Source organism: Cucurbita pepo, chromosome LG01 (genome assembly GCF_002806865.2).
Source record: "Cucurbita pepo subsp. pepo cultivar mu-cu-16 chromosome LG01, ASM280686v2, whole genome shotgun sequence".
NCBI classification, from domain to species: Eukaryota; Viridiplantae; Streptophyta; class Magnoliopsida; order Cucurbitales; family Cucurbitaceae; genus Cucurbita; species Cucurbita pepo.
The window spans coordinates 15,569,753-15,585,727 of record NC_036638.1 but is presented as its reverse complement, the minus strand read 5'-3'; the positions used below and the strand labels follow the sequence as shown (position 1 = coordinate 15,585,727).

The 15,975-nt window shown below is 31.6% G+C and overlaps 2 protein-coding genes and 1 non-coding gene across 3 annotated transcripts; 2 read left to right on the top strand and 1 right to left on the bottom strand.

Annotated features, from left to right (window-relative positions):
* The first annotated feature begins 4,812 nt into the window (after nt 1-4,812).
* On the top strand, nt 4,813-4,898 carry TRNAM-CAU. Its single transcript is given in 2 exon segments — nt 4,813-4,850; nt 4,863-4,898. It is a non-coding gene; the product is annotated as a tRNA-Met (tRNA).
* Nucleotides 4,899-7,218: 2,320 nt separating this feature from the next.
* On the top strand, nt 7,219-7,791 carry LOC111776834. Its single transcript, XM_023656224.1, has one exon. It carries the CDS (start codon nt 7,435-7,437, stop codon nt 7,657-7,659), a length of 225 nt encoding a protein of 74 aa, XP_023511992.1. The 5' UTR covers nt 7,219-7,434; the 3' UTR covers nt 7,660-7,791.
* A 2,353-nt stretch (nt 7,792-10,144) lies between these two features.
* LOC111797690 (histone-lysine N-methyltransferase setd3-like) lies at nt 10,145-15,117 on the bottom strand. Its single transcript, XM_023681026.1, has 6 exons — nt 14,715-15,117; nt 13,144-13,310; nt 12,654-12,953; nt 12,282-12,545; nt 11,282-11,661; nt 10,145-10,702 (listed from the first exon to the last, which is right to left on the bottom strand). Exons 1-5 carry the CDS (start codon nt 15,058-15,060, stop codon nt 11,290-11,292), a joined length of 1,449 nt encoding a protein of 482 aa, XP_023536794.1. The 5' UTR covers nt 15,061-15,117; the 3' UTR covers nt 10,145-10,702; nt 11,282-11,289.
* Nucleotides 15,118-15,975: the final 858 nt, after the last annotated feature.

Here is a 15,975-nt window from a genome sequence, read left to right as displayed (position 1 = left end):
GGAAGCATCTAAATTGAAGTAATAAAAAATATATAAATGTGAAAATGAAACAAAATAGGATTTTTCACCTAAAATTTAAAATAAATAAATAAATAAGACCGATTAACATGCATGCATCTTCAAAGAAATTAAAAAATAATAATAATAATAATAAATAAATAAATAAAAGGAAGACTTTTCAGTTCTTGAAATCAGGTGTAAAAGAAAAGTCATCCAAAAACACAATTAACGCCAATTTAATATGCCAAGAACATTCATCCATGGTTTTCCGAAACCATTAATAATTATTCTTCCTTTTGACATTATTACTTCATAATTAAACTTCAAAATTAGCCTCATTTAAAATGTATCATTCACATGATACGTTGGATTAAACTGATAAATGATAGATTTGACTTAATAAACACAAATACTTTTATGTTTTTTCTCTCGGTGATTCCTATGAATACCATCGAAGAATAATACTTTTTTTTTATTTTTTTATGTGCGCTCCAAGCAGGCAAAGAGAGCAAATTAAGTAAAATATGAGATACAGCGAATTCTCTATACATCTCAAAAGAAAAAGTGGTTCTCGTAGGAAAAGATGCTTTGACTTTATCTCTCAAAATCAATCATAAGTTGGTGTTTATCTTATCGTAAAGAATAGACTCTTTTGAACCAAGATCCGAGCATAAGTTATTTGTTAGGGAAGTGAGAAAAATGATTGTCATAACCATCCCTCGTTAATCTAATTAATATGTCACATCAACACTTCTAATAATACTAATATCTATAGTTTAATAAAATTATAATCCATACTCTAGGATTAAAATATTTTATAGTTCAAATTAGCTGAAAAATAATTAAAAGTTTATAAAAACAAATTAGTTGGAAGTTTAAAAAAAAAAATCTGTTCATTCAAAAAAAAGTTAATCTATCTAATCTTATCTACAGGTTTAAGTCGGGTCATGAACGTCTTTGAGATGAGTTGGATTTAAATAAATAAATATTTTATTATTAGGATTTCATAAACTCGAATTTATTGTTAATTTAAATATATATTTTTACATATGTATATACATATATTTATTTTATTTTTATTTAATTCTATAATTATTTTTTTATCGTTTATTCTCATCTAACTGTCAAAAATATTTTTTTAATAATTTAAAATTTAAAATGTATATTGAAATTGAATAAAAAAATCTTAATTAAAGGTATAAAAATAAATAGAGATTATAAAATCTAAATTTTAATTTTATTAAAAATAAAATTTTAAATAAACAACTAACTAGAATCAATCTAAAAAAATTTATGACTATTTGAACCATTAAATTTAATTTAAAAATTGTCTATTCACGAACACTCCTAATAATAGAGCAAAATTTATAAATTAAATTTATAATTTAACTTTTAAGATAAGCTACGACATATCATACATCACATTTTTTTAAAAAATATATATATCTATGGCCATAAAATTAAAAAAAAAGAATGCTGATGACACATTTAAAAACAATTTGGTTAACTATTGTTATGGTTATTTTTATAATTAGTTCCCAATCCAAATTTAAAAAAAAAACGAACAAGCAATCACATTTTCAATGCACGAAAATGAATTAAATTATAAAAAGATTAAACAAAAACAATTAACGTCGCATTCAAAGGAAGACAGCAATAGCAGCATTTTGACTTGGTCGCATGTCTCTTCCCACGTGCCGCATGCCTCAGAGTGTGAAATCATATCCATATATATTATATTATACCTAATAATAAATAATTATGGACCCGCCCACTTTTTCAGAACATTTTGACATTATTATTAATAATTTGGCTTTTTTTTTCTTTTTTTTTTTTTAAGTACCAAAATAGAATTGACTTGCAAAGACTCTTCTAAATCAAATAAATCAAATTAATTGAGTAGGTTCATTTCAAAGATAGCATGTGGTTGCCATTCTCCCACATTTCAACAACTATATCTAATCTATATCCACATTTATGGTACGGCTGACTATAAGTTCAAAATACTTTGAAACGTTTGCTTTATTTTTATGTCAATCAGACCTTTCGGTATTTATTGGTTGGACCCATTTAAAAATTTTCTATTTTATAAAATTTAAATTTGATTTTTATCCTTTAATCCAGCTATTAAAAAAAAAAAAAAAGCTTTGATAAATTGGGATGGAAATTTGTTGGTGAAATAAAATATGGATATAAAATACACCATTTTTCCAAATGTGCGGCGGACAAAGCTGCAAAAGCCATTCATCAAATTTTGACAATTTTTATATAATTTATACACACACTAAAATATTATTTTTATTGTTCCATTCCAAACAACTCTACCAATAAAGACAATTAAAATTAGCCACAAATTTAAGAAATTAATAGATAAAATTAAAATTAATGTTGTTTTAACTTATAATCTTAAATTTGCAATTTGTATGAATGAATACGACCTAAAATGTTGTTTATTGATGTCTTTATTGGAAACAAAAAAAATTAATTATAATAAATTGACTTGCAATTTGAGTTTGATTTAGACAATAATTCACAACCGTATAAAAAATTGAATTGAATTTATAGTTTATATTAACTTGAAAAATGTAATTTAAATCAAATTTGTTGATATATTCGCCTTACAAGAAGAAGTTAAATACAAGCGGCAATATTTGTTATTAAAAAACATTTATAAATTTGTTGTCGCTTTCAAATTTGGACCAGATGATTAGATAACGAGGTGGAAATTTAAACTTTTTGCACCGTTTTTATTTTTATTATTTCTATAAATTATATTTTTATTTCCAATTGCCTCATGCGGCATGGTGTCACGATAAGACTTGTCTAAGGAGTGTTATCTGTAGCCGTATGTCAGATGTACAGCTATATTTGTCCATGACCGCATGCCCGTTCCAAACCCATTTTCCTTACTTTCATATTAGATAGACATTTATTATTTCTTGTTGTGTCAATACAGAGAGTATATATTTTATGATCTCAGTGGTTTTAGTACAGATGTGAGCAGTTTTATATAATATGAGGGATGTGATTAGTTGTCAATTCTTTCTGCCTGAGTTATATGCTATCAAAACGGTTATTATTGCTTATTTGTTTTAGCGGGTAACATTGCTTACTTTAAAATTGTTTTTCAACGTATTTACTTGTTTACGTTTTCTAAAATATTTTTCTCAAATATGACTCTAGGCTTATTTGTTCACTAGATTAGAACAAGTACCGTACAATTGTTGTCTCGCTACCAAAATATTTAAAATTTTAGAAACTAAAAATGGAAAAAGAAGAGATTATTTACGTATTTCCTTCTATCCAAATAATAAGTAGACAATAAGATGACAAAATGGAATAAAATGCCACAAAAAAAAAAAAGGACAAATATGGTTTACGTCATTTAAAAGATAAGGCTTGGGAAACTTGATCTACGCCTGTTCTTTTAAAAAGAAATTAAAATAAAAATATTAGCTATTTGGAAATTATTGTAAATTAAAAAGATGGGTCCCACAGACGAAAAATATAATAATATAAAGTTTCAAAAATTTCCACAACCTAATATTAATGCCAATAATCATATATTAATTATATACTAAATAATATAGCTCACGTTCTTGTCATCATCAATCCACAAACAATTATATATATTAAAAAAATTATTATATTTTAACTAGAAATAAATTTATTATAGGTAAATTATATTCTAATAAATTTAAAGAAATTTCCATCTCTAAATCGATCAAATAACTAAATTATACAATTAAATTGATGAAATTCCTTACCCACCAAAGAATTTTTGTTTAGATTCTATTTGAATATACGAAAGGTATGGGTAAGGATCATAAGAATTCACTTATTTAATTTTAATATAAATGAAAAGAGAAGAATAGGTTAGACTATAGATTCAAGATTGGTATGCTTTAACTAAACGACAAGCGAAATTGAAAGAGAACGATATAAATTATCCAGATTAGTATAATCTAGACCGAACAACTTATGAGAATTTTCTCTTTGATTTTTATAACTATTCTTAATTTGTTAAAAATAAATACGTATTTTCTTGAGGAAGAGAAAAATCAAACACATTAGGAAGTTTCTTATGAAAGTACAACGTACTTTAAAAAAGAAAACAAAAATCACTTTTCTAATTAAATTTGCAATATGAATTATATAACAATGTTCTAGAAAAATGTTAGTTTTTTTAGGCGTATTTTTATAGAAAATAGATTTTTTTGTTTTTTTGTTTTCTTTTTCAAAAAGAAAAAAAGAAAAAAGTACGTACACGAGTCTAAGTCAATTTTTATTAGGTACATTGGGCGTGGTATGTGAAGTTGAAGGTTTTAGTAGGCAAGTTTCCTCTAATAATTCAAATTTTTGTCCCAAAACTTACATTTGAAACTATGAATGGGAACTTGAGTTTCAACCATTTTCAGATCGAGTCCTAGAAAATTGCGTGTCATGCCTAAGTCCAATAACCAATAATTTTACTGTTTCTATGTATAACATAAACCTATCGTTTTAAATGTCTTAATATAAAGTTTATATTGTGTCATATTTGGTTATATTATTATTTTTTTTTCTTAATATCAAAAAATTAATAAATACAATAGTGTGGTGGCTCAGTTGACTAGCGTGTAGGTCTCATAGCTTTATGGGTTATCCTATGGTCAAGAGCATGAGCTTCTCTCACCCCATTTTTCTTATTTTATTTTATTTCTAGTTTTTATCGGTTTTTTCTTCTCAATTTTATATGATTCACTTAAATTTTCAATATGAAAATAATCTATCTAAATTGATTTACAATTTAAATAACTTCATAACAAAGTAGGGGTGGTGGCGCAGTTGGCTAGCGCGTAGGTCTCATAGCATTAAGAGATATCCTGAGGTCGAGAGTTCGAGCCTCTCTCACCCCATTTTTTGCTTTTTTCTTTTCTTTTTAGTTTTTTTCCCCCAAATTTATATTATTCACTTTTAACTTTTCAATATGAGGAAATAATTTAATTAAATTGATTCTAAATTTAAATAAAATTTCATTATCTTGTTTCATCTCTCTCATCTTCTTCTTCCCCTCCACTGATCTGCCAAACCACAAACGACGGTGGGATGTGATGAGTGCTTCAGCAAGCCTGCGACCATGGTGACACCTTTTGTCAGCAGCACAAAACGACAGTCGACTACCGCTCCGGCGCACGTACGACGACCATTCTTCTGTCGACTCCACTACAGCAGCCGCCCTTTGGCGACCACACGTTCCCTCCTTCGCCTTCTGAACCGCGGCCAACAATTGAACAGTGGGCGTCTTCGACAAACCTCCAAGTTCATTCCATCTTTTGATCACACAGTCTTTGTCCACCCCTTTGAGGATCAACGTCCTGTCCTTGGCACACCGCCCGGTGTTATTGTAATGATCCTAGATTTCTACTAACCTAAAGTCGTTACCATATTCATAATATCATCTCTTATGCACATATAAACATTTAAAACATTATCGTAAAACAACGTCATGGACTTATATGTTTAAAGTATAAGTCTTTAAAGCAACATATTCGAAATATTAAATAAAACAAAAGTAAATATTAAAATTGACAACGTCATATACTAACCTAGGTCTAAAAATTTAAATACAACTATATCATATGCATGTGTTATGGTTTTTACTTGCGATTTCGTTGTCGGCCGTAAAAGGGTGTCTTCCGTTTACCAAAAAAAATAGAAGTAGCACATGACTTGAAAATTTTATGAAATACTTCGCAAGTGACCCAACTATTGGAGTTAGAGAATGTAAACATATGCAACTAATAACTAGGGACTTATCATTAAAACCATTATAGAGGTGACCTCCAGTCCCTCCAGTCTGAACAAAAATGGATGTGTAGTACTTCTCTACACACAACCCACACATGCGAGCATGAGTCTCCAGACGGTTCCCACCCCCTGGGCCCATCATAGTCAGGTTAGTCGTGTATAGCCAGACGTCCGAAGTTCAACAAACCCTCGAATATTATGTAAGGCATGATGATTATAATCATCATAAATAGTGTACGTGTCCATACTCATCATCATAAATAAAGAAGTAATCTGATGTAAATGAACACACAATATGCATGAGGTCCCTATAGTTTTATTCCTCAGAATATTCTTATGACGCAATCCTGTACATAATTCACATATTACTCTATGTAACATGCATACATCGACCTTCATATATTCATCATCATTAAGATCATTTAGGATTGTATCTTAGAAAAACTCATTATCGACATTTGGTATATGCATATCATCTTAATATGAAAATATCGTCATATTGAGTTATATCATCATCATGCATCTTATGCGATCATGTTATTATGTATCATCGTCATCATATCATCATCATTTTAATACATAAGACAAGTCTTCCATCCGAGCCAATAATGTACTCGTGGCCTAGCTTGTCGAGCTAGCACTCGCTAATGGCTGTTGGACACCATTGAGGGAAAAGGCCGGCATAATTTCAGGACAAACATAAATGTGGTAAGTCGTAAGGTACACGTCCGTACTAATCATAATAGTAAAGTATTTCGATGCATATAACACACAAAAATGCATGAGGTCCCCATAGGTTAAAATCATATGTTATGAATTATGCATACAAATTCATATCAAGTCTTTCATGCATGACATAGCTTACATGACATGGTATACATATATTTACGCACCATAGAGATTATGATCATCGTAACATATTACTACAACATGCGCAGTTACAGTCTAGTAGTATAATTTGATGATGGTTGTTATATAGAAACAAAATTAAAAATGATAGAAGGAAAAGAAATGGAGGTTAATATGGTTGATGATAGGCCTACAATTCCCATAGACCGAGCCCGAAGCTGAACNTTTTTTTTTTTTTTTTTTTTTTTTTTTTTTTTTTTTTTTTTTTTTTTTTTTTTTTTTTTTTTTTTTTTACCTAATTTTCAGAGTTTAGCATGATTTTTTAAAAACAAAAAGTAGATAAAAAAATAAAATAAAAAAACCCCATAAAATTTAAAAGAAAAAAAAAAGTATGTTTATTAATAAATATGGAAGGAGGGTGAAATGAAGTATGAAATATGTATATACCAAAATAAAATAAAATAAAATAAAATAAAATAAAATAAAATAAACCTAAAAGGTAGGATTACCAATATGGGATTGTTTCATAATAAATAAATAAAAAAAAAAAGGAAAAAAAGAAAAGGGAGTTGAATGGAAGCGAGTGGGCGGTAAAGAAGACGATAAGAAGAGGATACAGAGGAGTGTGGGAGTCGGCATTTATGGTTACCGAATCAACATTTCATTCCTAAGATCTCTCTCTCTCTCCTCTCCACTCCTAATAAGATTCACAGAAACATTTCATTCCCAATCCCAATCCCTATCCCCATTCCTCTCTTCTCTGTTTCCTTTCGCTCTTGCTAATCCCCCCCCCAAATGGAGAACCCGACGGCGGTCGCCGATGGCGGTTTGGACTCTCAGGCTCCGGTTCACATCCAGGTTGTGAAGATCAAGCGGGAGATTGAGAAGATCAAGCATCCCTCCCTTCAGCAATCCGAGATGAGCACTCATCTTCTTCTTCGCGACATGTCGATTTCCAAACCGCGACCTCGCTCCCCGCTAGGGCTCGCTGCGGAGAGGTCTATTTCCGTCGGGAATTAAATTAGGTCATATTAACCTCTTCTTGCTCTTCTCCCTCTGCTAAAACCCTAAATTCTTGTTTCAAAGGGATGTATGTACATAGTGTTTTGTTTTACCATTCCCCAACTTTATGGATTTCTTCTTCTTCTTCTTCTTCTTCTTCGTCTTCTTCTAATTTCTTCACTCTCAAAATCCCTCTTCTTCAAGAATTTCATGAACCAACTTCCTCTGTCTGCGAAAGAATTCAACTCCGCTACGATGATTAAAAATTATTATTATTATTATTATTATTATTAGATTTACCATTTTTTAGCGCTTCAAAATTGTTTTAAGAAAATTGCATGGAATGTGATGTCTTAAAATATATAGTTTATTTTTATTCTATATTTTGTTGCTTTTATGGACTTAAAAAGTAGGATTCTGTTTATATAAAAAATAAAAACTAGAAATACCAAAATGCTAAAAAAATTATGTTTAAAATTAATTAAATTGAATATCTAGTGACTGAAATAATAATTAATAATTCTAAACTACACGTTTAATTTTGATACCTACTTTCTAAATTTTGCATAGGATGACTAATTAAAATTTTATTTGATTTTGATTGCCTTTTATATATATATATTTTTTTTCACTTTTTAAGTCATTTCTTATCAAAGGAGAAACAATTCTTATAATAAATTTAATTTATTGAAAAGAACGGTTTCAATTTCTAAATTTTTAAAATTTAAGATTCAATATTATTTCCCTTCATTTCATTTAATTTGTTTGTTTTTTAGTTCATCAAAGCTAAAGAATGTAATTGAATGATGATAATTTAATGTTTTAATCACTAAATTATGTCCAAATTGACATAATATCTAAATTTTAAGGTTTACTAAAAGAATATTGCATGAAAATATTGATATTTTGTTTTTATTAAAATTAATAAGGGAATATGTTGAAATTAAATGATTGAGATGACAATTATTATTATTATTATTATTATTTTGAGCTAGATCTCTTATCGAGTGCACGGATAAATTTCTCTTTTTCTTTCTTTTTTTATGTTTAATAAATATTCTTAAAAAATAGTGATATTAAGCGATCATATTTATTTTTTAAATAATTCCAAAAAGAATATTATTTTCCATTCTATATTTAAAATTACTTTCTATAAATAATTATCCAAACATAAGTTTTACTTATCTGTGTTAGAAAGAAAAAAAAAATTGTGTAAATAAAATATAAAATATAATTGAAAGCATAAAATGTTTTAAACAATTATTTAAAAAATAAAAAATTAACATATTACAACAATTTCATATATTAATTCATGTCAACTTGAAAATTAATACCTAAAGAAAAAGTTTCAAAAGCTTTCTATTCTTCTAGTTAATGAAAAATTTGATAGCAGAGACTAAAATCATTTATTTTTTTCAAAATTTCAAGAAAAAAAAAATGTTGTTTTAAACATTGTGAACCATAAGGTTAGTCAAACCTGTAATCTTCCCGTTATTATACAAACATCATTGAATGCTTCCAACAGCTTTCCTTCCCATCCACTCAAAAAACTTGTAAATGTCCCTTAATCCCTAAATACCTGTTCTTCAATCATCAGCTAATGATGCCTTCATTCCAACCCTTTGATCCAAAGAATCTTGGGTCCTCATTGCTCGTATTCACATAAAGAACAAACTTCACCCAAAAAGAGGAGAATAAAAGATCACTTTGAATATTTCTAAAAGGAGAACAGCAGCAGACCTATGAGCCAAACTCAACTTGTTCATATTCTCAGAATCATACCCACTTACATTTTACACATGCACACTAAAAGTATGTTTCTCAGGAATCTTTTAATCAATTGATGCTCTTTGAATACTATAAAGTGTTCTCCAGAAAGACTCCATGAGCATCTAATTGGCTTTGCTAATAAGTTTCTAAGTTATTCCTCGAGCTTTATGTCATGTGTCTTGTCTAGAGAGAGAGAGAGAGAGGCGCACACACACACACACACACAGTAATGGTTGAATTTTGTTATGCCAAAGCATGCAGGTTTCAATCAAAGTGCAAATTCCACGCCTTCAGGAATTTGATGAGCTAACTTATTCCTTGTGGCATGTAGCAAGAGTAACCATAAACACAGATATTCTTTTATGTAAAAGCATGCAAGTCTTAATAAACACACCTTTAGGAATCTGAGGTGGTAGCTATGACATGCTGCCACTGGCATCATCTTTTTTAAAATGGGTCTCTGCAAAAAAAAAGAAAAAAATGTGCAACAGGAGTAGAAATTCTGAGATGACAGAACATTCCAAGTTTTTTTATGGCTTCAACTCCAACCGATTCGTTTAAATTCTTTACCATTGAAGTTTTTCTTTCGTCTCAGCTTTGCCTAGGAAAAAGGAATAAAAGATCACTTTGAATATTTCTAAAAGGAGAACAGCAGCACACCTATGAGCCAAACTCAACTTGTTCATATTCTCAGAATCATACCCACTTACATTTTACACATGCCCACTAAAAGTATGTTTCTCAGGAATCTTTTAATCAATTGATGCTCTTTGAATACTATAAAGTGTTCTCCAGAAAGACTCCATGAGCATCTAATTGGCTTTGCTAATAAGTTTCTAAGTTATTCCTCGAGCTTTATGTCATGTGTCTTGTCTAGAGAGAGAGAGAGAGAGGCGCACACACACACACACACACAGTAATGGTTGAATTTTGTTATGCCAAAGCATGCAGGTTTCAATCAAAGTGCAAATTCCACGCCTTCAGGAATTTGATGAGCTAACTTATTCCTTGTGGCATGTAGCAAGAGTAACCATAAACACAGATATTCTTTTATGTAAAAGCATGCAAGTCTTAATAAACACACCTTTAGGAATCTGAGGTGGTAGCTATGACATGCTGCCACTGGCATCATCTTTTTTAAAATGGGTCTCTGCAAAAAAAAAGAAAAAAATGTGCAACAGGAGTAGAAATTCTGAGATGACAGAACATTCCAAGTTTTTTTATGGCTTCAACTCCAACCGATTCGTTTAAATTCTTTACCATTGAAGTTTTTCTTTCGTCTCAGCTTTGCCTAGGAAAAAGGAAATACAAAAAGGTTGGACATAGACCAAGCATAAGAAATTTATGATCCAGATTATATTATCACAATGCCACATAAAGTAGAAGGTAGATGATAAGCTTACAAAAGAGAAATAAGTGATGTCAAATAGCTTAAATTATAGAAATTGTAACAGCCCTAGAGTCCCAGAATTCCTGCATTCCAATTGACCAAGTCCCTGGTTTTTTGTTTTTGATTTTGAAAATTAAGCTAAGAAATACTACCAACACTGACGAGTTTTTTTTTGTTTTGTTTTGTCATCTACCTTTGAAAGAAGTTTTCAAAATCCAAACTGCGTTTTTAGTTTAAAAATGAAATCATTATGAAAAAGAACCTAAGTGTATTGTGTGGATTCTTTGAAGGTAGTTTTTGATCAGATATTTTCCCTAAATTTTATTTTTCACTAGCATGACCATAAAAGAATTGTATAGGGGCATAACAAAGGAACATTAAAGAGGTGCTATGAAAATAACAAACAAATGGAGAGAAAGGTAAATTCTATATTCATAATGAGACAATTGATAATAAGGCAGAGATAGTATATCATTATACCATCATTTTCAACCCTGAGAGACCGCCTTAGATTGAAGCAGCTTCACTCTTCTTGTTAGGTTGCTCATCACATCTATGATAACTGATTTCTTTTGAATTCTGAACTGAATTGCCAATTTCGACGATTCTCTTTCGCACTTCTTCAAAAGTGCTTCGTCCTCCATTATCTTGGTTGGGAAGTGCCCCAATGCAATCACACATAAAGCGATTATCGTACGTAATGTTGCTATTTCGTTTGCAACACCAAGAGGTGCTTCAGCTGACAAAGATTTGAGCACGTCCAAGTCATGTTTCTGTACCATTTCTTCATCAACCGAGAGAAGCACTCTTAAAGCAGCCAATAAGCGGCCATCAATTATTTCTGGACCACCGATGCACACCTATCAGGCAAATGAACAAAATCAGAAATTGATTTAAGGAAAAAGAAGTAAAAAAACTTATCACCCTATTCATTTGTGTAGCTGCACAGGACAATTTAATAATTTACACTTACAGCATATAATTTTAATTCAACTCACTAGGACGAGTTGGAAAAGGAACAATATAATTTATCGTTCAACACTAAATATCTCAGAAGCATATACTAAATTTATTTTTCAGTTCTTTCTAGAAAAGAGGTTAGGTTCTAACTATGAGATGGTTGAACTATTTTTCCCTTTCTTCTTTTAATTCAAGTCGTGATATATGTACGTTAAACATTTCAAACTGAGACATCATGACCACCAAAGTATGTTTAAATTTCCCCATTTGACGAAAATCTTCATACTGCCGAGAAGAAGTGATATATTTTCTTTTTTCTTTCCGGGAGATTGGCTGTTTCTCATTTGTGAAACAAAAAAGTAATATGGTCTTGAGAACCAAGAATCGGGGAAAATAAAATAAAGCAATTTTTGTTGATATGGATTTTAGTGACAGCAAATACATTGTTCCAGTGGATCATTGTTTTCACCGAAAAAAAACTAATAAGAGGTAGAGAAATAAAGTTGAGTAGAATCAAAACCTTAAGAAGAGCAGCTTCGCCATGTAGATTTAACTTGGTTAAGACAAGTTTTTGCCATGGAGCAGGGGAAGAAAAATTTTCTGAAGAAATCCCAGCAACAGTGCTAGCAGCCTCTAAGAGAGCTTCATCGTATTTGAGCTCAATATGATCGTATTGATTTGATGCTATCACAAATCCATAATCAAGCAGGAAGAGGTCATTGTCCAGACAGCCATAATTTAGTGTTAGAGGAACGTTTCCTTCAATTTCAGTCTCTGCTACAACCTGGTTCCAAAGCAAACAAAAGTTGCCCGGTTAAGAATATAGAGAACGGATTAACATGGCAAGAACAGCTAACTTTCCATCAATAGTTAGCACAACAGAAAATTTCACCTTCACTTTCAACTTCATGGATCCTGCATCTTGTTCCTGGACTATACGTGCATTTGAATGAAAGCTATGGTTGCACATATCAATGAGAGGGAGCATCATGGGGACACTGTTAGTAGTACCAACCGTAAGATTTTTACCATATAAACGAAATGCCCTTGACGAGACTGCTGCCATTGCCCATCCAAGAGATGATGCATCAACAGTTTGGCCACCAAAAGGGTGATCTTCAGGCTTTACGCTATCAAGAGTACGTTTAACTTCTTTATCAAAATCAAGGAGGAAGCGACACCTTTTGTTTACCTGATAAGCACCTCAATCTTCAGCATGAGCAGACTTCATTTGGTATCAATGAAAAGTTAGTTGGAAGTATAAGAAAGATCGACATCTGAAAGGATTTTTCTTCTCAAACAACAAAACAAATAACCTTAACTATATCTTTATCATTGGTTGATTACAGCATCACGCATTGGCTTTCAATCTAACAACTGACCTGGTGAAGAAGAGGAGCATACTGCAAGTTCTTTATGTCATCTCCAGGAAAAAATATGGGAACACTGAAAACTTCAGGGAGATTGCCAATATACGGCCACCAGAAGGATCCAACTTTTGCCCTTTCTTTCAGAAGCTTCAAACCCAATTTCATGGACCAAAGTTCCTCTGCCAAATACTTCAGTGTCCAATTTATTCTAATTCAGATTAAGAATACATAAAGCCTAATGTGATAAAAAATGAGGTTATCAGCCTCTATCAAGTATAGAATTTCTATGTAGTATGAGTTTTTACATCAAAATATATCGAGCTTTGCATTTGGCAGGTAATGACCATAGGTAAAGAAAAAAAGATACGGAATTATTGAGGTTAGAAGATATTTGAGTTAAAAAGAGGGAAACATAAGCAGGTCCAGTTTTTTTTATTATTATTATTATTTTTTTACTGTTATAATATTGAATAGGAGCAAGTATTGGCCTTTAGCCATTACAATGTAAAACGCTCTGAATCTGGCACCCATGAAACCCTCTTACTAAGATTGAACTTGAGAGAAGAAAAAATAATGACATCCAATTTGAGTATATTATATCACTCAAAGCCTTTAACCAATTAGAATTGTAGTTTCGAATCTTTGTTTTCGTTGGTTATAAATAGAATAGAAAACAAGAATCTTATGAATTATCTTAAAATCTTCACCAGAATACAGCTTCATGTTCAAAAACATTCAATGAAAATCTATTTTCAAAAATCAACAAAACAACTTGTATGTATGCACTAAAAATTGATATCCAAGAAAAATTTAGAATGGATATCTCACAATCAGTCAATGAAAATCAAACGATTAAGCAACCTAAAGAATGAGAAACCAAACCTCCTCCACGGAGCATACAGTCGAGCATAAGGAGCAGCAAAAGCTTTGTTAGAAGGTATTAAATTATAGTGTGGGATGTCCAAAAACTACTATGCTCTACTCAAAAAGGCTACATTACAAGTGTTACATAGAATTTTGGGGGGCAGACTACTGTTAGTAATATGAGCAGGGAAATATTAAGGATTTTATTATTTTAATATCACTTTTGTCAATTTCTTATGCAAACTTGTTAATTTCTATCAAAACTGCTCTACTTATATCGATTTTGATGGTGGTAAATTCTTCTCCTATATTCGAAACAAAGGGGTTTTCATGTAATTCTTGAGCTTTTCATTTCATCTCAACAGTTTTCAAACAATCCAAAACTTAAAATTTCAATCACTTGTGCCATTACCATGGATATGAACAACAAATAGGTCATCTTATTGAATTACCAGGTTCCTATTTCCTCAATTTATAAATAAATAATGAAACGAAGCACAGTAATTTGTAAGGTCATTAAATGAAACAATAATGATACAAATTGCTCACAAACCCGATAATCGAAATTCAGAGTACAAAAATCAATACAAGCCAAAGTGAAAATGCGAGAACCAAAAATATCACAACAAGCAATTCATCTCAAATGCATAAAACTGTAATACAAAACAAGCAAAGAAAGCGGCTCAATTGAGGTATTTCAGATGAAAGACAAGTAATACCAGGAACTTGGCGAGCCAAATTGACAAGAACGGAGTCAGCCTCCTCAGTATCGCCAGTTTCCGGCGAATCAAACCGTAGTGGAAGATTGTGAGGAAGAACAATGAGTTCGGAACCTTTCGGGATGTGGTCAGAAGCAAGAAGTCCAAGGCCAGTATCGCCATCTTGAGCAATCTTGAGAGACTGGTGGACGAATCCGCCTTCTCTGCGGACCCACTTGATAAGGTCCGGTGGATGTGGAACCAGCCTGGATGACAAAGAAGGAGAAACAGAGGCCATGGAGGCGGATGATAGTGGCCGGAAATGGGTTAACGATACGGAAGCCACTGCTATCCTCGAAGCCGCCATGTTTTGCTCTCAACAATGCTTTCCTCCCGTGTCTTACTGTGTACAAAATCGGAATCGGGTAACAAAAACTCGTTTATTGGAAAAAAGAAAATTCGTTAAATTATATCAAATATACCTAAACAAATGTTTTAATTTGAATGGCAGATGATTTGTTTATGATATTCACGTGATCAAATGACTGATTCGAGCGAACTTGTTATGAACTGATTTGAGCGAGATTCAAATAAGTAAACTTTTATTGATTTTGGTTAGTTCATGAATTATTTTAAATTCGAGACACATTCTGATCGTTCGGGCAATTCATTAACAAGAAAATTGTCTCCATTAACGTGAGTCACCGATGTGCCTCGGTTGGATCTCCGGAGGTTCCACTAAAGATGCAGGATCATACCGCTTGAAATCCAATAGATACTTCGCTTCCCGCGTGGACTGCATACTGTTGGCTTGCTGGGTGGTTAACAATGTTTGCATCGTAGCCTAAAATGATTCCCACATCAAGTTCATCGTGGGGTCTATTTCAGCTACCTGTGCTGCTTGGGTGGCGCCGCTGTGTCAATTCGAGTTACTGTCTCCTTTAATAGGGGTTGCCCCCTTCCTCGACGTCCCCTTCCATGACCTCTATGTGGCATGATTCTAAAACCAACATATAATTATTCTTTAAGTAAATCATATCAATAAACATAGAACTCAATCAACAATAATACCGTCAAAGGTAACAAATTCAATCCCGAGTTACATTTGACAACAACCAAGCAACAATAACATCTTAATTAGTGGCATTTACCCTAATTCTTTTTTTATCTCACACATGGCATACTTGAAAGCGACGGGACATCAACGATGTGACCATGGAACATGTCAAGCCTACCTTGTAGGCTCGTCTAACGAATTTATAACCTAGAAATCTGATACCAA